General features: G+C 46.0%; 1 protein-coding gene across 4 annotated transcripts; it reads right to left on the bottom strand.

The window, feature by feature from the left end:
• Positions 1-21: 21 nt before the first annotated feature.
• polr3h (polymerase (RNA) III (DNA directed) polypeptide H) lies at positions 22-27,377 on the bottom strand. Of its 4 annotated transcripts, none has more exons than XM_072271708.1 (8): positions 27,289-27,377; positions 24,661-24,763; positions 24,432-24,562; positions 17,660-17,756; positions 15,080-15,166; positions 7,456-7,519; positions 1,581-1,785; positions 22-425 (listed from the first exon to the last, which is right to left on the bottom strand). In XM_072271708.1, exons 3-8 carry the CDS (start codon positions 24,540-24,542, stop codon positions 372-374), a joined length of 618 nt encoding a protein of 205 aa, XP_072127809.1. In that variant the 5' UTR covers positions 24,543-24,562; positions 24,661-24,763; positions 27,289-27,377; the 3' UTR covers positions 22-371. The 4 variants fall into 4 exon arrangements, with proteins under 4 accessions (XP_072127809.1, XP_072127807.1, XP_072127810.1 ...); XM_072271706.1 differs by having other exon boundaries at positions 27,186-27,361; XM_072271709.1 differs by having other exon boundaries at positions 27,202-27,361.
• Between the last annotated feature and the right edge of the window lie 53 nt (positions 27,378-27,430).

Below are 27,430 nucleotides of genomic sequence, written 5' to 3'. Positions count from 1 at the left end.
CTTAAACAAACGAGAACTAAATTCACTGATCAAACATCTTTAATTTATCACACAAGCAGCCTAATTAGTCAGGAGGGCAGCAGCAGAATTCTGCACAGTGGGAAGTGGTCAAGACTACCCAGGCGTTCCACGTGGAGGCCCTTCATCTTCCTCTGGACACACTCCACCTTTATTTGCTCATCTCAGAAACCTCGGATTCTAGTCCAGCTGGATCGTGCTCACTGGACACTTCTCGCTCTAATTAAATGCCCAGCATCTGTCCACTTCTCAGAAAATAAGATCCCCGAGGAACTGGCTGGAAGACGGGAAGTTCCATCTCCGGGCAGATGGTCATTGTGCTGCATTTGAATCAATGGGATCCGGTCGGCTCATTAACCATTCGTCCACCAGGACAGGAGTCCCAGGCCAGGCTCACTGATGGACCCCTGCAAACAATTTGAAAGCACAGGCTGAAATAATGCAGGGGGTTACATGAGCACTTTCCCACCTACCCCTGTTTACTCATAACACATACAAAGGCAGGGGGAGTAAAAGAAACAAATAGAAGCCTAAAATACACAGGGAAAATTTTCACAGCAGTGGAATGCAGTATGATCTTGCTCTAATACATTCCCCATGAGATACAAAATAATGTTCAGATTCTTCTCTACTTAAATATCATGTAGCCCTCTAGTGACCTCCAGACGTGACTCACTCGGAGATGGGTGTGGTTTACAATTCCCTTCGTGCTCCAGGAACAACAGTTAATGGCCACAAGCAACTCTCCTTTTAATTCTCTTGTCAGTAAGTGTAGAAACAGAGCAGGACAAGACCCAACAATGATCACTTCTCCTCTCGGTGAAATGGGTGGCAGTAGTTCAATCTCAGAGAGGGACAGCACCATCGATCTACTCAACTTGGTTTAAATTTTGGGATTCACAGGGGAAATGTGGCACTGTCAGCTTTTAGGTAAAATGTCAAATGGAGACCCAGACTGGTCTCCCAGCTACGTACAAAAGATCACCACTGCAGCGTTTTGAAGAAAAGCAAAACTATGGTGTTTGGCCAAAATTCACTGCTTTACATAACGTCACTAAAAATATGACCTTGTTACTATCTGTCAGCTGGTTGTGGGATTTTTCCATGTACAGAAATGCTCCCAAACTTCTTACAAAAGTGAGATTAGCTTTATTTGTCACATGTACATCGAAACATAGGGTGAAATATGCCGTTTTGCAGCGACCAACGCAATCCAAGGTTTGTGCTGGGAAGCGCCACCACACACGTCAGGTGCCAACGTGGCAAGCCCACAGCTTACTCATCCTAACTGAATATCTTTGGAATGTGGAAGGAAACCAGGACACTCGGAGGAAACCCACACAGTCACAGGGCCAACGTACAAACTTCTCACAGACAGCAGCAGGAATCGAACCCCCGTCAGTAATCACTGGCACTGTAAAACTATTGTGCTAAGTACTATACTATCTTGCTGTCCAAACTTTTAAAAAGCACTCAATTGCCTGCCAGCTATATTAATGCAAGTCTTTCTCATCCACCAAGGGAAGAGGTGGATGTACTGAGAGGGAAGAGCTTAGTCATACCGTCAGTGTGTAGGGAGATTCCTTCCTCTGCGTTTCTTCTGCTGTGGAGGTCGAAGTATCCGCTCTACTGGGCCCAGTGGGGGAGGTGTCCACAAAAGTTTCATCCACCACTCTCAGTCGGATCTCCTCGCCAACATCCATGTACAGGTCATGAGTACCCTCATCGGTCTCGTACTCCCACACCCACACCTGCTCAGTCTCATCGCTGCCAGACCAGTCAGGGAAATAACAAGCAGGATCAGGATAAGCTTCAGTTTCAGTGGACGACTTGCGCTACCTGGCAGTACCGATGCCTCATTGTAGGACCTGGTTGTAGCAACCATTTCCAGTACACGTCTAGCAGTATGGAAATCAGTATGAGCACTTCCAGACAGCATCGTGCTCAGCTTGACTGAAGCTTATCATGCATCATTGCTCAGGCTTTGCCGACAAAAATTGCAGCAGTATCATGCAATCCAAACCTTCATTTATAATTCTCAGTAAAACAAGGAACAAACCCCACATCAAGTTGGCCAGATGTATATTAAAGGCTTTTGATGGTATAGAGCTTTATTAGGGTACAAGTTCATAGCTTCCTGGGAGTGACAAAACAAGTGGGGAGGGCGTAAAGAAGATATATGACACGTTTCCCTTCATCAGTCAGAGCATTCAGTATAAACATTTAAAACTTTAGTCTAGCCATATTCGGAGTACTGTGCACAGCTCTGGTCAGCAAACTATAGGAAAGGTGTGACTGCAGAAGTTCACCAGGATGCTGCCTGGATTGGAGAAGGAGAAGTTGGGCAAACTTAGGATTGTTTTCTCTGAAGCATCAAAGGCCGTCAGGGTGCCCTGGTAAACAATTACGAGAGCCATAGAGTCTTTTTTCACAGGATGGCAACCTCAAATACTATCAGGTTTAGGAGAGAGGTAGGAGATTTGCGAGATCAGTTTTTCTTTTACACAGTGAGTGGCAGATGCCTCTGACTTGCTGCCAGGGAACATAGTAAAAGAAAGTATGATAGCAGTGTTCAAGAGGCAGTTAGACAAGCACATGAGCATGCAGGGAATACAGGGAGTTAGACCGGTAGGATGGGTTTTAAATTGGTATCATAGTTGGCATGTCATGGTGGGCCAAATAGCCAGTTCCTGTGCTGTACTATTCTTTGTCCTCTCAGTATCAGGTGCTGCTGTCAGCCCGAGTTTTCAATGCTAAACACACCCATACAGAGTACAGAACGTTAGAGCACAGTTCAGGCCCTATAGCCCATGATGTTGTGCGGATCTAGGATCAATCCAACCCCTCTCTCCTGCGTAGCCCTCCATTTTTCTATCATCCTTAAACGCTCCTGATGTATCTGCCTCTACCACCATCTCTGGCACTCACCACTCCCTGTATAAGAAAAACTTGCCGCTTACATTCGCCGTCTACATTCTTCCAATCACATTAAAATCATGCCCCTTGTCTCAGTCATTTCCACCCTAGGAAAAGGTCTCTAACTGTCCACTATCCATGCCTCTTATCTTGTACCTTGTCTCAGTCACTTCCACCCTGGGAAAAGGTCTCTGATTGTCCACCATCAACGCCCCTTATCTTGTACTCCTCTATCAAGTCACTTCTCATCACCTTTGCTCCAAAGGGAAAAGCCCTAGCTCGCTCAACCATTTTCTTGAGACATGCCCTCTTATCCAGGCAGCATCCTGGTAGATATCCTCTGCACTCTCTCTAAAGCTTTCAGAGTAATACACACAAAATATTGCAGGAACTCAGCAGGTCAAGCAACATCTATGGAAAGGAATAAAGGGACGACGTTTCCGACCAAGACCCTTCATCAGGGCTGGAAAGGAAGGGGGAAGAAGCTAAGGGGGAGGGAAGGATGTACAAGCTAGGAGGTGACAGATGAAGTCAGGTGGGTGGGGAAGGGGGTGAAGTAAGAAACTGGGAGGTGATAAGGGCTGAAGAAGAAGGGATCTGATAGGAGAGGAGAGTGGACAATGAGAGAGAGGAAGGAGGTAGGCACCAGAGGAAGGTGACAGGCAACAGAAGAGGCCAGAGTGGGGAATGAAGAAAGAGAGAAGGGGTGGGGGAGAAACTACTGTAAGTTAGAGAAACTGATGTTCATGCCATCAGGTTGGAGGCTGCCCAAACGAAATATGGGGTGTTGCTCCTCCAACCTAAAGCTTACACATACTTCCTATACTGAGGTGACCAGAGCTGAACACAATATTCCAAGTGTGTTCTAGCTAGGGTTTTACAGAGCTGCAACGTTACCACTCTTGAACCCAATCCACTGACTAATGACATTGTTTCTGGTCTCACAGTGCTTAATGCAAATTTTCAAAACCACACACACCACAGATGCATTGCAGTCTCTGCCTGAATACATTTTGCAGTGCCACAGAGGCATTCACGAGATAGGACTCCATCGGTTGATTGCTGGAGGTGGGAGGAGGGCTGGTGGGTGACCACATACACACTGAAGCACTCCTTCACCCTCATCTCCACGGGCAGCATTTTATATCACTGCATTCAGGCTCCCATGGACAGGCATAAAGGCTGCAATCCACTTCCTGTGATTCACAGCACATGATAAAGGTGAAATCCAGCTTCTACAGCTATCAAATTCTAAAGCACAGAAGCAGAACAGCCCAAACAATTCTCAGCCTCTTCCAGTCCAGCATTATCACAACTTTCCAACATCAAGAATTCCATTCTCTCTACTTGTCTATGAAGGTTCTCAATCACCAAGGTCATTGTATATCAAGCAGTAGTAAATCAAGGCAACTGGACTTGCTGTCTTGCTGACCCACATCTCCTCCATTTCCCGCACTTCGGCCCTCACCCCATCCTCCCGCAACCACAACAGGGACAGAGTTCCCCTTGTCTTTACCTACCACCCCACCAGCCTCCGGATCCAGCACGTTATCCTCCGCAACTTCCGCCACCTTCAACAGGACCCCAGCACATCTTTCCCTCTCCAACCCTCTCCGCTTTCCGCAGGGATCGGTCCCTCCGTGACTTCCTTATCCGCACGTCCATCCCCATGGATCTCCCACCCAGCACTTATCCCTGTAAGCGTAAGTGCTACACCTGTCCCTACACCTCCTCTCTTGCAACCATTCAGGGCCCCAAACAGTCCTTCCAGGTGAGGCAACACTTCACTTGCGAATCTGTTGGGGTCATCTATTGCATCCGGTGCTCCCGGTGCGGCCTCCTCTACATCGGTGAAACCTGATGCAGATTGGGGGACCACTTCGTCGAGCACCTCCACTCCATCCGCCAAAATAGACAGGATCTCCCGGTAGCCACCCACTTCAACTCTGCTTCCCATTCCCATTCAGATATGTCCATACGTAGCCTCCTCTACTGCCATGAAGAGGCTAAACTCAGGTTGGAGCAGCAACACCTCATATACCGTCTAGGTAGTCTCCAGCCCCTTGGTATGAACATAGGATTCTCCAACTTCCGGTAATTCCCTCCCCCTCCCTTCCCTTATCCCTATTTCACTCTGCCCCCTCCCCCAGCTGCCTATAACCTACCTCATGGTTCCGCCTCCTTCTTCTACTACCCATTGTTTTCAGGGCTATGATGTCATTGCTTCCCCTCCCCCACCCCTGTCTCTTTCAAATTACTGGTCTTTCAACTGAAGCTATAAGCATTCTTCAAATCCTTCCCCATCTTTCATTCTTCAGTCCTGACGAAGGGTTCCGGCCCGAAACATCGACTCATTGTTTCTGATGCTGCCCGACCTGCTGAGTTCATCCAGTGTACTGAAAGTGTTGCTTTGATCACAGCATCTGCAGATTATTTTATGTTTTGGATTTGCTGTGTTGTCTTGAAGACGTTTCGCCACTCATCCGAGAGGCTTCTTCCCACAGTCATCCCACATGTAACTGGAATTTCAGTGAAATGCAGGAGGATTTTCAACAAACATCAAATCCCCGTGTTTTTCAAAGCTACAAACATACTCAGACAGAAACTCGTCCACCCCAAGGATCCTACACCCAAACATAAGCAAAGCAATATTGTATATGCTATCCAATGCAATGAGAACTGCATAGATCTACATATCGGCCAGACAAAACAATCATATCACAAACGGATGGCCCAACATTGGAGGCTAACACCTCAGGTCAAGACTCACCAAGGGGGTTTGGCATGACACCACCTATCAGCTACTTACAGTGCAGTCCAAACATCTCTACCCCAGCATCTCCACAACAGTTCACTCCTCCATTCACATAGATAAGACTAATAACCCTCTCATTACCTCTACGACTCTTAACGAACTTCATGTGATTGCTTTACCTTTAAACAACTCACAAAGTTTACAAGCCGGCAAACTACCCACCATGGATCAGAACTGAAGGAGCCTCTCGGATGAGTGGCGAAATGAACTCTAGACAACACAGCAAGTCCAGTTGCCTTGATTTACTACTGCTTGACATTCTCCGTATTATGATCTACCTTATTAAAGTCCTGAAAAGCACATACCACCAGGCTCAAGGACAGCTTCTATCCTGTTGTTATTACTGAACAATCCTCTTGTATGACAAGATGGACTCTTGTTCTCTACCATGTCACAGCCTGGCCCACTGCACTTTCTGTAACACTGCATTCTATATTCTGCATTCTTTTATTGCTTATCTTTCGTACTAACTCGATGGATTGATATGATGAAAGTATCTTATATAATGTTAAGGGCCGCGATGGGGATGAATTTATGAAATGTGTCCATGAAAGTTCCCTGAGTCACTACATAGACAAGACTTCCTCTTGGAGAATGACACAGGGAAGTAACTGTAGTGGAAGTCAGAGAGCACTTCAGCTCTGGTGACCATAGTTCTATTTCTTTAAGATGGGATACGATAGGTCCACATCCTACACTGGAGCAGGGCTAATTTTGCGGTAATTAGGCAGGATCTAGCAGAGATTGATTGGTAGAGTCTGTTCGAAGGGAAAAGAACAAATAGTAAGTGGGAAACTTTTAAAAGTGTGATATCAAGAGCCCAGCATGTTCCTGTTAGGGTGAAGGGACAACCTGGCAGGTTTAGGAAACCTTGGTTAATGAGATATACTGAGGCTCTCATCAAGAAGAAAGCATATACTGGGTTTAGGAGTTCGGGAATGAGTGAATCCCTTGATTATGAAAAAGATTATTAATACACTGAAGAGGGAAATCAAGAGAGTGCAGAAAGGAAATGAGGTGGATCCAGCAGGTAAGGTTAAGGAAAATCCAAAGAAGTTCTACAGATGTATTAAAAGGGTGGCTACAGAGAATAGGTCCCTTTAGCAGAACCACCTATGTCTCAAGACATGGGAAATGGGTGGGATTTTTAAAGACTATTTCTCCTCAGTGTTTACTGAGCACAAAGACATAGTTGCTCAAGAGATAGTGGAAACAAATGAAGATGAGGGAGTAGGAGGCTTCTGCAGCCTTACTGTGCATTAAGGTGGATAATTTCCAGGGCACGACTGAGAGCATCTTTTGCCTTTGTGGGAAGACAGAGAAGAAATTGCAACAGCCTTGCGGAGATGTTTGCTTCTCCACACAATATTTCTCTATGACTCTACAAAAACAAAGTTCTTTTCCTGTAACTCGGTACATAAAACAATAATAAACACGTTACCAATTACCCTTAAATATAACACCATTCTCCTTGGGTTTGCAAAGTAACACTTTTATGCCCCCCTTGGTAGAATCTCTCCAGAATTCCCTATTGGATTTAGTAATTTCATTAAAATTATGGCCGTATCCTTGGTCTTTAAATGGTTCCATCCAGGTGCTGGAAGGAATAAGGCAGGAGTTCAAACATACAGCCCATTCATTATGAGGCTGAGGTGACCAGATCTTTGCATCCCATTCTCAGGGAAAGGACCATCAGTGAAGGATACAACTTGGCTGGTTGTTGCAGAGATTCAGGAGGGATCAGGATGTCATCGAAAAATCCCAGGGTCACTGTGAGGAAGAAGAAGGGCTGTGCGTTAGTGGATTAAAGTCCATCCTATTCCCCAGAGCATATGGATTCACAACCAGCCCAAACCGCTTACAAACTTCAAACTGGTCCCCATTCAAGAGTAAAAGGAAGGGGATAGTTTTCATGAACTTGAATTGACATTACAAAAAAATCAACACAATTGGAGGATCAAAAGATACAAGATGGCGCCGGTGAACCATGGCGACATTCTGCGGGCTGCTTACAAAACTTCTAAATATACCTCTTTTGAATCACTCTCACTGCAATCTGCAGACTGTAATTTCCCTTTGAGCAATGTACTTTCAACTGTCTTAATAAACTACAGATTCCACAATCTATTGAAGGATCGGCAGACTTAACTCTCAAGCATACTAGTACAACATCTTTAAGCAGAAGGTTCATCGCCATGGCAGGAAGCAAGGCAGGGGGAGGAGGTCTCCAAGCCAGGCTGAAATGCAGAGGGATGAGGTTCCCCCTTCTCTACCGAGCACCTCATTAGCAAATGTGCAGTCGTTGGAGACCAAGATTGCGGACATAAGGGCAAGATTGCTATATTGGAGGGAAATGAGAAATTGCTGTGTTCCGTTTTTCACAGAGACATGGCTCATTCTGGACACTCGTGCTGCATCGGTATGACCAGAAGGCTCCTCAATACACAGGATGGACTAAATTGCTGATTTGGAGAAGGCAAAAGGTGGAAGGGGAGAGGTTTCATGATAAACCCTCTGTGCTACACCAATACGATAGTTTTGTTGTATTCTTGGTCCCCTGACCTGGAACATCTAATGATTAAGTGCCAACCATTCTACTTACCAAGAGAATTCTCCTCCGTGATACTGATCACAGTTTACATACCGCCAAAAGCCAACATTAATTGGGCACTCAAGATTCTGTATGCTGCCTGTTCAAGAAACAGTCCACCCCGACAGATCTCAAATCACAGTCAGGGACTTCAATCAGGCTTGTTTGAAGAAATCTCTGCCCCATTACCATCAGCATATAACCTGCAGCACCAGCGGTCCCAACACACTAGACCAGTGCCATACTGCGATAAGGAATGCCTACCGTTCCATGCCTAGACCACATTTTGGGAAATCTAAACACTTGGCTGTCCTTCTACCTGCATACAGGCAGAGGCTAAAGGGCAAGGCTCTTGAGATAACGACAACAATAAGGTGGTCACAGGAGGCAGAGCAGCGGCTACAGGATTGCTTCGAGTTGGTGGACTGGGCCCTGTTCGAGTACTCATCAGAAATTCTGAATGAATACACCAGGCTTGTCATGGACTTTATAAGAATATTCGTAGATGAGTGTGTCTCCACAAAATCATTCAGAGTCTCGGAAGCCGACGTGAGCACATCCTTCAGGAGAGTGTACTACAGAGCTGTGTGAGCTAACTGCAGATCAATTCCACGCTCCAACTCCTTTGTATATTTTTCCACATCTGAAGAGATCAGGAATTGAGGCTGGATATACCCACCGACAGGGCCAACCTCCAAACCTACCAGCATCTGAACGTCCAAACTGCATTAACTCACATTGGCCAGCATCAAAGTTCATCTGCCATCCCTTCATCCAACTCCCCAGCTGATCCAAGTCCCCCTTGTATCCTCCATTAACCTTCTTCTCTAACTTCATCTCCACTCCCTAACATAACCATTAACCCTCTCAAGAAAATCTATCACAATTTTGAAATCGTTCTTCTTTACTCCAACTTTGATGAAAGAAGGTTATAGATTCCCACTACCCTTTGTGGGAAGGGATGATTCCTATCAACACCCCTGAATAAACCAGGGGTCCAATTTCTTGGTTTGAGAACGCCACCAGATCGAGTCGCTTCAACACACACAAGATGCTGGAGGAACTCAGCAGGCCAGGGAGCATCTATGGGAAAAGAGTATAGTCGATGTTTTGGGCCGAGACCCTTTATCAAGACTGGTGTGTTTCATGGATTTCCAACATCTGCAGATTTTCTCATTTGAGATCAAGTCTCTTAACGTTTTCGTTGAACGAATGCAGGCCTGCTTTATGCCACATGGAGGGAGGCCCCATGTGTTGTCCAGAAACTGGCTTAATGATGAAACACCAGTGTCATACATAAACCCAGAGAAGCTGAGGCTATACGATGTGTTGGAAATGTACTTCGTCGCCTCTGCAGCCTACTCACAAAGCTCCAAGTCGCTTGATTCTCTGTCCAGGCCACCATGACCCACATCAGGAAGGAGTCACCTCATGTCCGCGGTGTTCCAACGCAGCCTCTGAGGTCAGGCATGAAACAAGTGAGGGAGAGGGGCCAGGCTGCAGCTCTCTCTGTTACAGACATTCTCAGGGCAGCTATTCTTAACACCTCAAACTACTGCCAATTACAAACATCACTGCTATTAACATCAACACCCTCATCAATTTCCAATCAGTCTCTATTTCAGCCTGCCTCTATCCTTGGCTCGTAAAATCCCACAGGTCATTACGATACTTAGTGATTGACAGCACCAGACTGTTTTCTATTCCCAGTGATAAATATATGCAGGTATCTTTATTATTAAATAATATTTTACAATGCAAAAACTAATTGACCACGCAGACCAACCACTCTGTGACAGTTTCTATATTAAATACAGCGTCCTCCCATCCTCTTTGGTTTATTTATCCAACTTTGTGAAGCAGCATGGTGGCATTGCGCTTTAGGTTGCCAGTGATCAGAAGGTCAGGGTTCAATTCCCGCCACTGTCTGTAAGGAGTTTGTATGTTCTCCCCGAGACCGTGTGGGTTTCCTCCGGGGCTCCCGTTTCCTCCCACTTTCCGAAGATGTATGAGTTAGGGCTAGTGAGTTGTGGGCATGCTATATTGGTGTCAGAAGCATGGTGAGTTGCGGGCTGCCCCCAGCTCATCCTCGGACTGTGTTGTCCATTGACACAAACAGCAGCACATTTCAGTGAGTGTTTCGATGTACATGGGACAAATAGACCTAATCTTTCATCTTTCCTCCTATTGAATTCTTCATTTTCAGGTGACTTGCTCACACTATGTCCCTATGCCTCTCCTCCTGGTCTACCCGCTTTCTCACACACACATTCCTCCTCCGAACCCCCATCACCCATTTTCTTTCCCCTCCTCCACCCACTCCATCAGCCCATTACCAACACGCTCCTCCCACTGGTTCCCCTCCCCCTTGCAGTTCCCATCTGTCCTCCCCACCTCCCTCATTCCCTTATGTGGTTCCATGCTCCACATGCCTCTCTTAACAAATTCCATCATCTGCAGCCCTTCGCTGCCTCCACCTATCACTGGCCAGCTCAGTTCGCTGCCTCCACCTATCACCGGCCAGCTCAGTTCGCTGCCTCCACCTATCACCTGCCAGCTCAGTTCGCCGCCTCCACCTATCACCTGCCAGCTCAGTTCGCTGCCTCCACCTATCACCTGCCGGCTCAGCTCGCTGCCTCCCACCTATCACCTGCCAGAGCAGTTCGCTGCCTCCACCCTTCCCCCACCTGACTCCATCTGCCAATCAACCTCTCCTCACCCTGGTTCCACCTATCACCTGCCACCTTGGTCGTTATTTCAACCCTTCCCCCACCTGACTCAATCTGCCGATCAACTTCTCCACACCCTAGTTCCTCTTATCATCTTCTAGCTCTTGTCCCGTCCCTTCCCTTCACCTCTTTATACCATCAAGCCTCCCTTCTCTTTGAGTCCAGATGAAGGGTCTTGACCCAAGACATCAATTGTTCATTTCCCTCCATGGATGCTGCCTGACTTGCTGAGTTCCTCCAATATTTTTACTGTCCAAATCAAGTTGTTATCTTTAAGTACTCCATGTGTCTGTGCATTCTTGCCGCACTTTGGGGAGTTATGCTTTTCCTAAATTCTCTATTGTATGCATTAGCTTACTTCTACAACCCTCAAGTTTTGGACTCACTCAACCACGGTAGCATAGAGGTTAGCATGATTAGAACTCCGTTAGAATTGAACCCCAAACTCCCTCGCCCCAAGCTGTAATAGTGTTGTGGTTACCATGACGATATTATAGCTCGTGATGTCGGAGTTCAGAGTTCAATTCTGGTACTGTGCCATTTCTACGTTCTCCCCATGACCATGTAGGTTTCCTCCGGGTGCTCCTGTTTCATCCCACAGTCCACTGGTTAGTAGGTTAATTGATCATTGTGAAATCATTGACTTAGGGTTAAATAAGTGGGTTGCTGGGTGGTGCCACTTTGGGCTTGTTGCGTGCTGTATCTCCACATAAACAAATAGAAATAACTGCCTCTATAGCCACACTATAGAGACAATTCACGATGAAAAAAACCTCAATCAACAGAATTAAGCACACTTTTTGGTCAATATCACACCTGTTTCTCATATTTCATATTTCGCACAACACTAGAGGCCATTCAGCCCCAAGAGCCTGTGCTGGCTCATTCCCATTCCCTCAGTTCCCTCTCACCCATTCTTTCTCACATGCCCCATCAACTCTCTTTGACCCTCCTGCCATCCACATACACAAGGAGTGATTTAGTCAACACAAACAAAACACTGGAGGAACTCCACAGGTCATGCAGCATCTATGGAAAAGAGTAAATGGTCGACGTTCCGGGCCGAGACCCGATGAACGTCAACTGTACTCTTTTCCATAGATGTTGCCTGGTCTGTTCAGTTCTTCCAGCATTTTGTATGCGTTGCCTGTATCCCCAGCACCTTGAGATTTTCTCTTGTGAGTAGTTTAGGGACTGATTAACCTACCAAACAGCATACACACCTTGATTTGAGCAGAGGAAGCAGAGCATCAAGGGGGAAACCGACCCAGTCAGGGCAAGAATGTGCAACTCCACAAGTGTAACACTAAAGGGCAGCCGGAGTTGTGAGGCAGCAGCAGAACTACTGTGTCGTTGCGCCACAGGCGGGTGTGCATTGCACGCAAATTCAATGCCACATTTCTAGCATTGAAACAGTGACTACCCTTCTGCTGTGGTTCAACGACTCCAATATGATCTGGGTCGTCCCAAATTCACTTCAGGACAACGGACACAGAGTCAATAGCAACTGACAAGGTAGCAATGGATAAACCAAGAAGAATAACATGCAGGGCTTGGGAAAAATAATGTAGAGTGGGGATAAGTGGCTAACTGTTTCAGAAGATGTACAGGTCATAAGACTATACGACATAAGAGCAGAATTAGGCCACTTGGTCCATCAAGTCTGCTCCACTGTAGCCGATTTAGTTTCCCTCTGAACCCTATTCTCTTCCCTGTAACTTTTGACAACCTTACTAATTACAAACATATTAACTTCCGCTTTGAATATATCCAATGACTTGGCCTCCACAGCCATCTGTGGCAATGAATTTCACAGATTCGCCACCCTCTGCCAAAAGAAATCCCCCCCCCCCGCTTTTCTTTTCTAAAGGAGCATCCTTCTGTTCTGAGGTTGTGCCCTCTAGTCCTATTGTTATTCCTCTCCGCGCCTCGGGCAGCAACCTTGCTGTTTCTTTAGCATTTGTCTGTTTAGAGGCCAAGTTGCTAGCTCGATACCCAACCCAGCATGACAGAAAGCGCGCAAGGAGCCAGCCGGATTTGAACCTGGGACCACTTGCCCGGAAGTGCGAATACCACTACGCCAGCGGCTGGCCCTGTAGCCCTAGATTTCCCCGTACTGGAAACATCACCGGAGGTGCCACAATAGTTCCAGATGGCAGCTCCTCAAAACCTGAGTAAGTGGAACAGTGTTCCAGCTGGTAAAGCCGCTGCCTCATGGCCCCAGAGACCCGGTGCTAACTGTGTGGAGTTTGCATGTTCCCCGTGACTGCGCGGGTTGCCTCCGGGTGCTCCAGTTACCTCCCACTTCCCTGCACAGTGTGCAGGCTGGCAGCTCTCACTTTTGTTGAGCCTCCTCCTGCAATGAATCTGTTTTACAAGCAGAGTAGATAAAACATCAAACTAGAAGTATTAATTAATGCAAGGTATAATTGTCTTAAAAGACAGGTACAGCAGGCAGTGAAGGAAGCTAATGGCATGCTGGCCTTCATAACAAGAGGAATTGAGTATAGGAGCAAAGAGGTCCTTCTGCAGCTGTACAGGGCCCTGGTGAGACCACACCTGGAGTATTGTGTGCAGTTTTGGTCTCCAAATTTGAAGGAAGGACATTCTAGCTATTGAGGGAGTGCAGCGTAGGTTCACGAGGTTAATTCCCGGGATGGAGGGCCTGTCATATGTTGAAAGACTGGAGCGACTAGGCTTGTATACACTGGAATTTAGAAGGATGAGAGGGGATCTTATTGAAACATATAAGATTATTAAGGAATTGGACACGCTAGAGGCAGGAAACATGTTCCCGATGTTGGGGGAGTCCAGAACCAGAGGCCACAGTTTAAGAATAAGGGGTAGACAATTTAGGACGGAGTTGAGGAAAAACTTTTTCACACAGAGGGTTGTGGTTCTGTGGAATGCTCTGCCTCAGAAGGCATTGGAGGCCAATTCTCTGGATTCTTTCAGAAAAGAGTTAGATAGAGCTCTTAAAGATAGCGGAGTGAAGGGATATGGGAAGAAGGCAGGAAAAGGGTACTGATTGTGGATGATCAGCCATGATCACAGTGAATGGTGGTGCCGACTCGAAGGGCTGAATGGCCTACTCCTGCACCTATTGTCTATTGTCTAAAAGGATCCCCATGTTGTAACTGAGATTTTTTAAACAAATACGTAGAAACAGTGATTGGACAAATGCAGATTATGCGCAGAAGACCAGAATACAAGGAGGTAAAAAATAGCTGCTCGTATCACCGATCAAATTCTTGCTGGACCGCTGGTGGCCTAATGAAGACGAACTGACATTGAAAGGACTGCAGCAGGGATTTCACAGAGGGATACCGGGGCTCCATAATAAAGGACAAGGGTATGTAAACAAGGGCTCTACTCCTGCAAATTTGAAGGTTTTCAAAAACACAGATACTGAATGGCAGAGTGAGACTACACTTGCAGGTTGGGAAGTCCAGAATCAGAGGGCAGAGCCTAAAAATTGGACTGGTTTCAGGAGTGGATTTGAAGTATATCTACATGTCATGCACAGAAAAAATTTGAAACTTGCACCTACAGTTGGCAACTGCTGCTTAATTAATTGATGCATTCAAATATGAATTTTTTTTTGTTAACTTAAGCTCTGAGGGGACATGGAGTAAAAGGAGAAATGCAACTGCATCAAATATTAACTATAGTCTTTATATTTTATTTTTTAATTGACATACCATGCGGAATAGACTAGTCCGGCCCTTTGAGCCACATCACCCAGCAAAACCCTGAATTAATCCTAGCCTAATCATGGGACAATTTACAATGACCAATTAATATACCAACTGGTACGTCTTTGGAGGAAACTGGAGCACCCGGAGGAAATGTAAACAGTCACGGGGACTGATGACTCTCACAATCTTGGCTCCCTCTACTCAAGAGGAACCAGATGGCTCTATCATGATCTCAGCCAATATACCCGGAATAAGAGGTGACAATAGTTGTTGGGGGGAGGCTAATCAGGACTTTAAAAAATTAGTTACTCACCACAGACTCCATCCTGGCTGCAGCCTTTAATTTTGCCTGTAATAATTTCATCCAGAAAGGGTCGGAATACTACGTATCGAAAATGAACTGTGTGGGATGAAAATGGAGAGGAAGAGACAGATTTAGAGGAAGACAATTTAGAGGCAGCATCTCCATTGATTGTTGGGATGTCCTAAACACTTTGAAAGATGACCTGTGCCAAAATATACACAAGATCCCACACACAGCTAATTGATTAATGTCAGGTAACCAACTTGTTGAAGTTGAACCTAATGGAGCCTCAGCTTAACAAGTGAACCCTGAATGAACAAACTTGAGGCTGCAGTGAAGTGAGTGCCCCCCAAGGACTACACTGGAAAGTCTTGCCACCACTGGGCACTGAGGGGCTGGCTTCTGTGCAGCCACCTCAAACACTTCGTGGGTATATTGTTTAAAGAGGAAACACAGGGAGCATTGCAGCTTTGTGTGTGTTCACGTTAGTTTGATGACACAATGAATATAGATGATTGTATTGGATTTCCTATTAATTTTAAGAATAAAATATATTTTTTTAAGTATACAGAATATAAGGGGTATAGATCGGGTAAATAAAAGCAGGCTTTTTCCAGAGGCTGGTGGAACTAGAGGTCATGGGTTAAGGGTGAAAGGTGGAAAGTTTAAGGAGAACATCTTCATTCAGAGGGTGGTGAGAGTGCGGAACGAGCTACCAGCGGGGGTGGTGGATGTGGGTTCAATTACAACACTTAAGAGAAATTTGGGTAGGGAAATGGATGGGACCTACAAGAGAACCACAACCTTGTGGTTTGGAGGCTTGTGTGCCTCAATGACCTGGAGAGCTACATTGGCTGGAGTCAGGGCTTTATGCTTTGGCTCCTGGTAGGGTCATCCATGCCAAACAAGTCAAAGGGTAGAGGCCAAACTAAGAGTGGTCCACTAGGTTCGAGGGTTCAGCTCAGAGCTAACAACCCTGACTGGTAAAACAACCCTGTTATGTAAATGGCAATGAAGGATCCTTCTACATCTGAGTGTGATGGTATTCCTGAATCTCAGCCCAGGACTTGCATGACTGACAGTAGCAAAAACTGACAGGAAGCTACTGACATGACAAAGGGAGCCCTGACCACCATCAGAGATGGAGGACATTCATTGCTGCCCTAAACGCCAGCGGCATAACGGGCAGTAAGGAAATGGATGGGAGGGGTAAGGCAGGCTTATGGTCTGGATGCAGGTCAATGAAACTAGGCAGAATAATAGTTTGGCACAGACTAGATGGGCCAAAGGTCCTGTTTCTGTGCTGTAGTGCTCTATGAAACTGAAATCAACCCACTCCTCCTATTCCAACACCCAGTAATCAGCCAAGGACCCAAATACCACTTAACCTTTTGAGGGAAAAAACACAGCATGTGAAGACATTACATTGCTTCAAGAAACGTTAAGGTTGCTTGTGATGTCTGTGGCAAGTTGTTTAGCATGGTAGGTGCCTGGAACCTGCTGCCAGGGCTGGTGGTGGAAGCAAGACATGATAGTGTCGTTCAAGAGGCCCAGGAATGCGATAGAAATGGAGGGATTTGGATATCATGTATAGGCATATGGGATTAGTTGCATTTGGCATCATGGTCAGCACAGATATTGTGGGCTTAAGTTCATGTATTGTACTGTTCCATGTAAATGATTATCAGCTGAAAGCAGGCAGAAAGAATCCCTTTTTCTCCTCTCTGGTCTTTCTTTACCTTTATGAACTTAGATGAGAATGATGTGCGGAAGGAAACCAACTCAGTTGGGCTAGGGACTGGTTCTTCCTGTTGGTGCTGCCCTCCAGTGTTCGCTCGGTGGAAGACAAGCTGGACCAGGACAACATCCCATGCATCATCAACCTACCGGCCATGCCACTCAGGGACTTGGCTATATTTGGAGCGGTGCAGTAGCACAGTGGGTAGCACAATGCTTTAAAGTTCAGGTGACCTGGGTTCAATTCCCGCTGCTGCCTGTAAGGAGTTTGTATGTTCTCCCCTTGACCACATGGGTCTCCTTTGGGTGCTCCAGTTTCCTCGCACAGTCCAAAGATGTGCAAGTTGGTAGGTTAATTGGTCATTGTAAATTGTCCCGTGATTAGGCGGAGTTTAATTCGAGGGATTGCTGGGTGGCGTGGTTTGAAGGGGAAGGCCCTTCTCTGTGCTGTATTTCAATAAATAAATAATTTTTTTTGCGACTGTATGTTTTTCTTCCATCATAACCGTATGTGTTACATGCTGTTGGCACTACGTTTTGCCCCTTAGCCCTGGAAGAAAACTATTTTGTTTGGCTGTATTCATGTGTGGTTGAATGACAATTGAAGTCACCAATTAATCTCAGGGTTGTATATGGTGACACAAATGTACTTTGATAATAAAATTTACTTTGGACTTTGAACGTTGAATGATCAAATTGAAGACTGGGATCCCCTGTGCATGCAAACCTGGGGCAGAAGAAACTCTGTGCCCCAGGCTCCAACTAACAGATTTATTGAGCGGAAAGAAAAGGAAATTCTGGATTGTTGAGAGTCACTGAATAAAGACCATTGCTTAGGGTCCGGTGCCTAACCTTTGGTGTGAGAAGCGCCATCTCCTGGGAAAATGTAGGAATCTTCCAGTTTGGTAATGTCGTACAGGCATATACACAGACCCACGTTGTACACCACCTGCAGAGAGAAAATCCAACAGCAATTATCATTTGATTTACGATTAGAGTCACTGACACTCTGTAGACTGCAGATTGGTCTTCCCCTTCTGGTCTACTCGTCCAGCCATTACGGGATCACAGTCCCAGTCAATCAGCTTGAACAGGTGAGCTCTGATCCATCTTTCTAATTTTAACTTGATAGCATAAAACTGCAGGCATTTGTGGATACAGCTCAGCACATCACAGGAACCAGCTCCCCTCTATGGACTCTGCCTATGCCTTACTGCCTCAGTAACCTATATCAAATATAGTAATTTACAATACATTACAGGCCCTTCAGCCCACAATGTTGTGCTGACCACGTAACTTACTCTCGAGACTGCCTAGAATTTCCCTAGCACATAGCCCTCTATTTTTCTAGTCAAAGACCCCACCTTACCTAGATACTCACTCATCACCCCTCTCCCATCAGGCAGAAGATACAAAAGCCTGAAAGCACATAGCACCAGGCTCAAGGACAGCTTCCATCCCACTGTTATCAGGCTCTTGAACAGACGCCTTGTATAATAAGATCAGAATCAGACTTAATATCAGTGGCATACGTCGTGAAATCTGTTAACTTTACGGCACATAAGACAGACCCGGCCTCACAATCTACCTCGTTATGATCCTGATCTTTTATCGTTCCCTGCACTGCATTGTTTTCCGTAGCTTTTACACTTCATTCCGCACTGCTATTGTTTTACCTGATTCCAGCTCAAAGCAGTGTATGATTTCAGCTGTATGAACAGTATGCAAGACGAGCTTTTCATTGTATATGTGACATTAAACTATCGTAATACAATAGAACATTCAATTGCCCACCCTTTCGTCAGGATATGGGTATCAAACGCAAGGCTGGCATTTACTGTACGTACATCCCTAAATGCTCTTGAGAACATGCTTGAATTACTGCAATTCTGTTGGGTGGGGAGTTTCAGGATTTAGACCCAATGAGGAAAAAGGAACGGTGATGCATTTCCAAAGCAGGACAGTGAGCAACTCTGCAGACAGCCTGCAGATGGCAATGTTTTCCCACGCCTGCTACCCTTGGCCTTAGATCCAGAGGTCCTGTCAGAGTAACCTGCATGAGCAGCTGAGTGAATTCTGTAGACAGTACACACTGTGTGTTGACAGAGCAAGAAATTAATGTTTAGACAGAGTGCCGATCAAATGAGTTGCTTTGTCAAGTTTATTATCAAGTTTATTATAAGTAGAAGAGATAATAAAGTGAATATACAAACAGTTTATTCCCTTCTATAGCTGCTGCCTGACTTGCTGAGCTCCTCCAGCATTGCATGTTAAGTTGAGTTTATTATCATGTACGGTGAGAAGGAGGTGCAATGCAAAAATTGCTTGCAGCAGACTACAAGCATGACCATAAACAGAAGATAAATTATACAAGACAGTGAAGAGAAAAAAAAATGTCCCAAGCTTAAATTGTTGGGAATTGTACTTATCCAGGTAATTGTATACACTTGCAAACACGAGGAAATCTGCAGATGCTGGAAATTCAAGCAACACACACAAAATGCTGGTGGAACACAGCAGGCCAGGCAGCATCCATAGGAAGAAGCACAGTCGACGTTTCAGGCCGAGACCCTTCGTCAGGACTCAGCCTGAAACATCGACTGTGCTTCTTCCTATGGATGCTGCCTGGCCTGCTGCGTTCCACCAGCATTTTGTGTGTGTTAATTGTATACACTGTCATTGTGCTCCTGACTTGTGCCTTACAGATGGTGGAAAATCATAGAGAGTCAGCAAGGAGACAGGCTCTTTGAGTCTGCCCCACCATCAATCACCCACTTACACTCATCCTACAATAATTCCATGTTTTCCTTCCCACGTTCTACACCTAGGGACAATTGGCAAAGGCCAATTAAACTCCCAAACCCACAAGTTTTTGGGATGGGGGAGGAAATAAGAGCAACTGGAGGAAGCCCATGTGGTCATAGGAAGATTGTTCACAGTCCACACAGAGCACTGAAGATCAGGACTGAAGTCTCTGATGTTGTGAGGAAGTGGCTCTCCAGCTAAAACACCATGAGAAGATTTCAGATTGCAAAAGGTGAGTCACTTGCTGAAGGACATGCAGCTTCTGGCCTACCTGTGCAACCTCAGTACTGGTATGGCTGGTCAATATGAGCATTGGCACAATGGTGACTACTTCCCCGGCCACCCCAGAATGTATGCAGTCCCAGCAATAGTGAGAGAGTCAATGGAGTAATGCAGCACAGGAACAGGCCCTTCGGCCCAACTAATCCATGTCAACCCAGGTGCCCATATGAGCTAGTCTCATTTGTCCCATATCCTGATAAAACTTTCCTATCTTATGTACTTGGCCGATGTTTTTTAAATACTGTCATCGTACCAGCCTTAACCATGTTCCATACACGCAGCATCCTCCGCATGAAGAAGCTGCCTCTCAGGCTCTTTTCAAATGTTTCTTCTCTCACTTTAAATCAGGGGTTCCCTTCACTGGAGCTTTACCATTAACTGAGGAGTCCGTGGACACCAGATTGGGAACCCCTGCCTTAAACCTATGCCCCCTAGTTTTTGATTCCCTTTCTCCGGGGAAAAAGACTGTGTACATTCATCCTAGCGACGCCCTCGTGATTTTATACACCTCTAAGAGGTCACCCCTCATTGAGCACGAAGGACAAGGAACATAAAACTTACTTCTTTCTGAAGATGGTCATCAGGTACCACTTACGTTGTGCCTGAAGGTTACCCAGGCACTGACTGCTCATTTACAAAAGGTTGTAAGGTGTGATTGAACAATATACACCTTCAGTGAATGTCCCTACTTCTAACCTTAATAAAACAGCTGAAGATGACCCAGTCCAGGACACTGGCCGACGAACTCCTGCGATAGAAATGGATTTGGAATTGGTTTATTATTGTCACAGGTACCGAGGCAGAGTGAAAAGCTTGTCCTGCATACTGTTCATGCAGATCAATTCAATTACACAATGCATTGAGACAGTACAAGGCAAAACAACAACAGAATGCAGAGTTAAGTGCAGCAGCTAGAGGGAAAGTGCAGTGAAGATAAACAATGAGGTAGATCGTGAGATCAAGTGTCCACCTTGTCTCAGCAGAGAACCATTCAAGAACCTGTAACAGTGGGATAGAGCTGCCTTTGAGCCTGGTGGTACATGCTTTCACGCTTTGTATCTTCTGCCTGACGGGAGAGGGGAGAAGAGGGAATGACCGAGTCTACCTGCTTTAGTCGCAGCATGAAGACCAGACAGAGCCCACGGAGGGAAAGCTGGTTTCCATAACACGCTGAGCTGTGTCCACGACCCTCTGCAGTTCCTTGTGGTCACAGGCAGAGCAGCTGCTATATCAAGCCATCACGCATCCAGGCAGGATGCTTTCTATGGGACACTGATAAAAATTGAGATAGGGTCATGCCAAATTTCTTTAGTCTCCTGAGGAAGTAGAGGCGTTGTGCTGGAATGATTGACACCCAATTTCCCCCATGTGAGCAATTAACCCACCAACCCATATGCCTTTGGAATGTGAATGGAAACTGGAGCACCCTGAAGAAACCCAAGTAAATGTACAAACTCCTACAGGCAGCAGTGGAATTGAACCTGGGTTCACCGGCACTGTAACAGTATACTTCATACTTTACTGCCGCCAAACAATTGATACTAGAATGTACAATCATCACAAACATATTTGATTCTGCGCTTCACGCTCCCTGGATTACAAATCGATAGTAAATATTAAAAATTTAAATTATAAATCATAAGTAGAAAATAGAAAAATGGAAAGTAAGATAGTGCAAAAAAAACCGAGAGGCAGGTCTGGATATTTGGAGGGTACGGCCCAGATACAGGTCAGGATCCGTTCAGCAGTCTTATCACAGTTGGAAAGAAGTTGTTCCCAAATCTGGCCGTACGAGTCTTCAAGCTCCTGAGCCTTCTCCCGGAGGGAAGAGGGGCGAAAAGTGTGTTGGCTGGGTGGGTCGTGTCCTTGATTATCCTGGCAGCACTGCTCCGACAGCGTGCGGTGTAAAGTGGGTCTAAGGACGGAAGATTGGTTTGTGTGATGTGCTGCGCCGTGTTCACGATCTTCTGCAGCTTCTTCCGGTCTTGGACAGGACGACTTCCATACCAGGTTGTGATGCACCCTAGAAGAATGCTTTCTACGGTGCATCTATAAAAATTAGTGAGGGTTTTAGAGGACAGGCCAAATTTCTTCAGCTTCCTCAGGAAGTAAGGGCACTGGTGGGCCTTCAGTGGCATTACACTAACTACTACACCACTGTACCACCCGTGATTCCCACTCAGCAGGTTTAAGACTCCCTGATGTTAAGGGCTGTAATTCTCAGCCCACCTCTGCACTCCAGCTCTTTGCTCTGTGCTTGAACCCAAAGCTGTGTTAAGGTGCACAAGGCTATTAAATGCTGTCTGATGGCACTGTTGATCTGTAATCAGAGACAGCTATAGCTGACCCTGTGGCTCTGTCAGGTAGAGCAAGCACCTCTCTGAGTTCCTAACCTTTTCCAATCACAAATCTTTTCCTATAGCAACAAGAGAACCAGGTATAAGATCAACACCTGGGAATACAAATAAATTATTTTCGGCGCACCAGAGAGTGAGGTCTGTTGGAAACCATTATTTTTTAAACAATACTTTTTATAAGATTTGTACTTTTTAACAAGCTCATGTATTTTTCACCATATGTAGGGGTTCATCCCCACTCACTGGCAGAAAACGGTATAGCAGCTAAGCTAAGTTTAGCACCTTTCGCGTTTTTCATTGGCTAGGCATTACCCACATAGAAACCATCGAAAAACTACAGCACAGAACCAGGCCTTTTGGCCCTTCTTGGCTGTGCCGAACCATTTTCTGCCTAGTCCCACTGACCTGCACATGGACCATATCCCTCCATACACCTCCCATCCATGTATCTGTCCAATTTATTCTTAAATGTTAAAAAAGAACCCGCATTTACCACCTCGTCTGGCAGCTCATTTCATACTCCCACCACTCTGTGTGAAGAAGCCCCCCCCCCGCAATGTTCCCTTTAAACTTTCCCCCCCTCACCCTTAACCCATGTCCTCTGGTTTTTTTCTCCCTAGTGCAGTTACACGATGTAACTGTTTTAATTATGTAGTCTATTAACTAGTTTATCTCTAAGGAATTTCTCTTATCTATAAAAGTGATGGATTTTTCAGAGGTACCATCTTGGCATCCTGACTTCTTTGTCTTTGCATTCATTCTACCTCTTAGCATTGGTTCTCAGCTCTTTATTTAGTTTGCTTAGTATTTGCATGTTTGTTTGTAATTCAACTAAAGTAAACTGAAATCTTGGAATTAAGACTGTGCACCCTCCACAAGGACATCAAGAAGGCCCAAAGTACTTTACAACAATGATGAATACTCTGAAATGTAGTCCCTGGTTTTCAACACGTACTCAATAAGCCCTCATCAACACTGATGCGATGATTACCAGGTCATCGTTTTTTTATTAATAGTGACTCTGATATAAATTATACCCAGGAATTTGACTTAATAGTTCTAATCTTTGAGAACACCAAGGGATCTATTACATCGACACAAGAAAGTAGACAGAGTCTTGACAATGCCACACTCACACTGAATGACACTACACAGTTATCTGTTCATTTGTTAGAAGTAGGATTTGAGCTCACAATCTTCTGACTCAGAAGCAAAGATCTTACACATTTGGCAGAGAAACAGACTGCAGAACCTTTCGTGCCTCTGCAGGCACTCTGGGGAGGAAAAAGCTATCAAATTAGTTCCATACCTCTGCTTTTTATCCCACAGCTCTGGAGTTTCTTCTTTCTACCCCTCACCCATCTCTCTGCACTCCCTTCAGGTGTACACCCACAATCTGACAACTTTTTTTTCCCGAGAGCATCACAGGTTGAGGGGAAACCTGACAGACAGGCATACATAGGGTAGCAGTCTTTTTCCCAGAGTGGAAATGTCAAATGTCAAATGTCAAGGGACGGAGCTTTACGTTGAGAGGGGAAAAATTTAAGGATTTGTGAGATCATCTGTAGCCGCAAAACCAAACCAGAACAATTGCCGCTAGCCTGCGACCGCAACGGTGTTGTTATACTTGCATGACACGCCCCCAGCTCTAATGATTGCTCCAAAAGTTGAATACTTTATAAGCGAACGTACAATCTTGAAGCAATGAACTTAAGTGTACACACCTTCATTTTAGCAGTCAGCAAAAGATACAACCTCTGGCGGTCCCAAACTACAAAGCTGTCCTGAAGTAAGCAAGAATATGTAACTTATTCCCTTCACCTTTAGCACATCCCCACTCATGTGACTAATTACTATAATAAAGGCGCAAGGCAGAACAGAAAACAGAGAGATAACAGAATCCTACACAATCTACTGATTTTTTTACACCAAGGATGGTAAGTGCCTGGAACATACTGCCAGGGGAGTGACGGACACATATACAGTGACAATATTCAAGAGGCATTTATACAGGCATGTGACAGGCAGGTTATAGGCAACTTGCAAGCAGAATAGATTGAAATCCTGGTTAGCCAGATGACCTGCTCCTGTGCTAAGTACAACCCTTTGGATCTACTGGCTCAAAGTTACTTTGTGACGCAACACATCACAAATTGCTGCTTCGACCTCCAGACTCTTACCTTGTTGGCAAGTTTCTTGTTCAGCTCTTCTGCGATGGCATCGTTTAATTTCCTCTCAAAGAACCAGGGTGGAATCCGCACAGTGTCCACCATCTCCACCAGAACAAACATGGTGCACGAGGCAGCATATACTAAGAAAAGAAGGGTCACGTAGGTTAAACACTGCACATTATGTGAGGAAGCTGAATGCTCTGACTGCAAGGACTATTGTTCGGTATTGAGAGAATACCTTGCGATAACTTGGACAGAACCGGTTTTCCCCACTGTGGTACTCGAGCGCTCAGCCCAGAGATGGGAATAGACACATGGAGGGTTCAGCAAAGGGGCAGCACCTGTAACGACAGCATATTATTAATATAAGTAGTTTATTAATAATTCCCGTGGAGCAGATGGGGAATCAACAAAGCTTGATGAACTAAGTGAGGAAATGTTAATAGAATTAAGAGAGTATGGGGGAGAGCTAAGAAGGGTATGCGAGCTCAGGGTCTTGATAACTGGAAGTACTGAGATGTCACTGAGAATTAGCAATTCTGAAGAACAAGATTATAGGATCAGAATTGTTTACAACAGGGAAAGAAGCTATTCTGCCTTAAGTCGATACAGGCTCGAGATAGGAGCAGTCCTGATGTCCTGTAGTTTAGAATGAGGGGTGATATGATTGAACACACAAAGTTGTTAAAGGGGGCTGACCAGGTAGACGGTGAGGTATTTCCACCACTGGGAGAGTTATGAGTGCGCGGAAATACGGTAACAAAGGGTGGGCAGTACAGTAGCATAGAGTGGCAGAGGGTGGGCAATAGAGTGGCATGGATAGTACCGTGGCAGAGGGTGGGCAGTACAGTAGCATGGGTTGATGGTATGGTGGCAGAGGGTGGGCGTTATGGTGGCAGAGGGTGGGCGTTATGGTGGCATAGTGGTTAGTATAACGCTCTACAGTGCCGGCGATCAGGGTTCAATCTTGCCACTGTCGGGCCGGCACGATACCGTAGCAGTTGGCATGATGGTATTGCAGCACCAGTGACCCAGGCTTAATTCCCTTGCTGTCTGTAAGAAACTCGTACGTTCTCCACATCACCGCGTGTGCTCCGACTTCCTCCCACGTTCCAAAGACACAAGGGGTTAGAAGTTTACTGTGTCACATGGATGGAATGGGGCGATGCAGGCTTGTTGGGCTGGAAGGGGCCGTTACTGAGCCGTAACTCTAAATAAATAAACGTAGTTCCACAGTAAGAGTATCGGAATGTCTTCTCTGAAGGGGTAGATATTAAGAATTTAGTACCCTGGAGGAGTGTGGAGGCCAGAACAATGAAAGGTTGATAATTTTTGGAAGGATGAGGAACTGAGGGCTATGTGAAATTGGGAAGAAGAAATGAAGACTAAAGAAATTGAGTTGTGATCAAATTGAATGGTGGGACAGGTGGTCTAATACTGCACCCATTTCCCCTCAGACATTGATGACTGCCTCTTACACTCATGCTGGGCACAGCAGTTCTGTTTTCTTTCCTGCCGTACCTTCACAAGGTTCTGCTGGCTCTTCCTTTTCTCTGTCCCCATCACAGGAGACAGGCTTGCTCCTTACATCAAATACAAGTCTAGCGAATGCAGCAGCTATCTCAACTACTCTTTGTCTGACTCTACCTCCCGCGAGGACTCAATTTCATTCTCCTAGTTCCACTGACTCCACTTATTTGCCTCAACGATGAGAAATTCTGCAGTGGTGCCTCTGAAATGTCTCCGTTCTTTATGAACTGTTGCTTCGCCTCGGCCAGGGCTAACAAAGCTCGAGGTCCCCACCTCATCCATTTCCTTCGCCTCAGTTCTCACCCCTCTCCTACAGAAAAAGGATAGAGTTCTCCTGGTTCTCACCTTCAGCCCCACCAGCCTCCACATTCAACAGTTCATTCCCTGTAGTTTCCACCACTGACAGTCTTTTCCCCTCCTCCTCTTTCAGCAGTTTGCCCTTTGTGACTCCCTGGGCCATTCTCGCTAACCAACACTCTGTCCATAGGAAATCTAACGCTGGTCCCTTCACCCCTTCCCTTCTCACCTTCCAGACACCCAGTCTTTCCAGGTGAAGCAGTGCACTTCTCCCAATCTAAGTACAGTATTCATTATGCGGTCTCCTCCACATTGGAGAAACCATACGCAGACTGGATCGCTTTGCAGAGCACCTTGCGTTCAGCCTGCAGGGGTAATCCCGAGCTCCCCGTGAACTTCAGCCTGCCACTTTAGCTTCCCATCCCACTCTGACCTACCGCTCTGTAGCCTCCAGTACCGTCACGGTGAAGCCCAACGTAAACTTTTAGGAGCAGCAAACTCATGCTGTCCGGGCACGCCTGCTGGCCTCAATATAGAATTATGTAACTTTAGGAAACTTTGATTTCTCGGAGAGTATCAGTTGTCTGTCCATGATATCGGCTCAACATGTGTTTATTCACCCTTTTTCCCTCACTGGGATTGGAGCACATCCTCAGCCCGCACTCAAGGAGAAGGTCCGGCCCAGGGGCTCGGGGGATAGCGACAGTCCCGGGGACAAGGGCAGACTCTGGAGCTGGTCAAGATCTGAGGACGGGGACAGGGTCCGGACTCATGGAAATCTGGGACCACGGCTCGGAGGATAGGGACAGGGCCCGCGCTCAAGTTCAGAGACAAGTTTGGTGTCTGGGGCAAGGTTTGGGCCCAGGACCTAGGGAGAGGGTCTGGGTCAAGGGCTCAGGGCCCAAGGCCCGACGTTAACATCACCTAGTCCCTGACCTGGAGTTCCACGCACCCCGGGCCGCAACGCAAACTTTGAGTGGCCGAGCACCGACAGCGGAGCCACCACTTCACCTTCCACGCTACCGCTTTTCTCACAAACCTTCGATAAATTTAAAATTTTCATTCAGTTGCCTTCACGCAGAAATCTATTTTACAGCAGACGGTCAGGGAACTCAATCCGCCTTACGGCAGGCGGTCACTCCGCCTCCTTTCCCATTGATTAAAAAAAAACTTATGCTGGT

This window comes from Mobula birostris, chromosome 11 (genome assembly GCF_030028105.1).
Source record: "Mobula birostris isolate sMobBir1 chromosome 11, sMobBir1.hap1, whole genome shotgun sequence".
NCBI lineage: Eukaryota > Metazoa > Chordata > Chondrichthyes > Myliobatiformes > Myliobatidae > Mobula > Mobula birostris.
The sequence above is the reverse complement of the archived record's forward strand: the minus strand, read 5'-3'. Positions and strand labels throughout refer to the sequence as shown.

What these genes read in the sequence shown, in the direction of transcription:
- polr3h (XM_072271708.1), bottom strand. Translation starts at nt 24,542, where the DNA reads ATGTTTGTTCTGGTGGAGATGGTGGACACTGTGCGGATTCCACCCTGG. An exon ending in ACAAGAAACTTGCCAACAAG is followed by an intron (nt 17,757 to 24,431) that starts GTAAGAGTCTGG and finishes TTCTCTCTGCAG; the next exon opens with GTGGTGTACAACGTGGGTCT. An exon ending in CAGCCAGGATGGAGTCTGTG is followed by an intron (nt 7,520 to 15,079) that starts GTGAGTAACTAA and finishes TCTTCCTCACAG; the next exon opens with TGACCCTGGGATTTTTCGAT.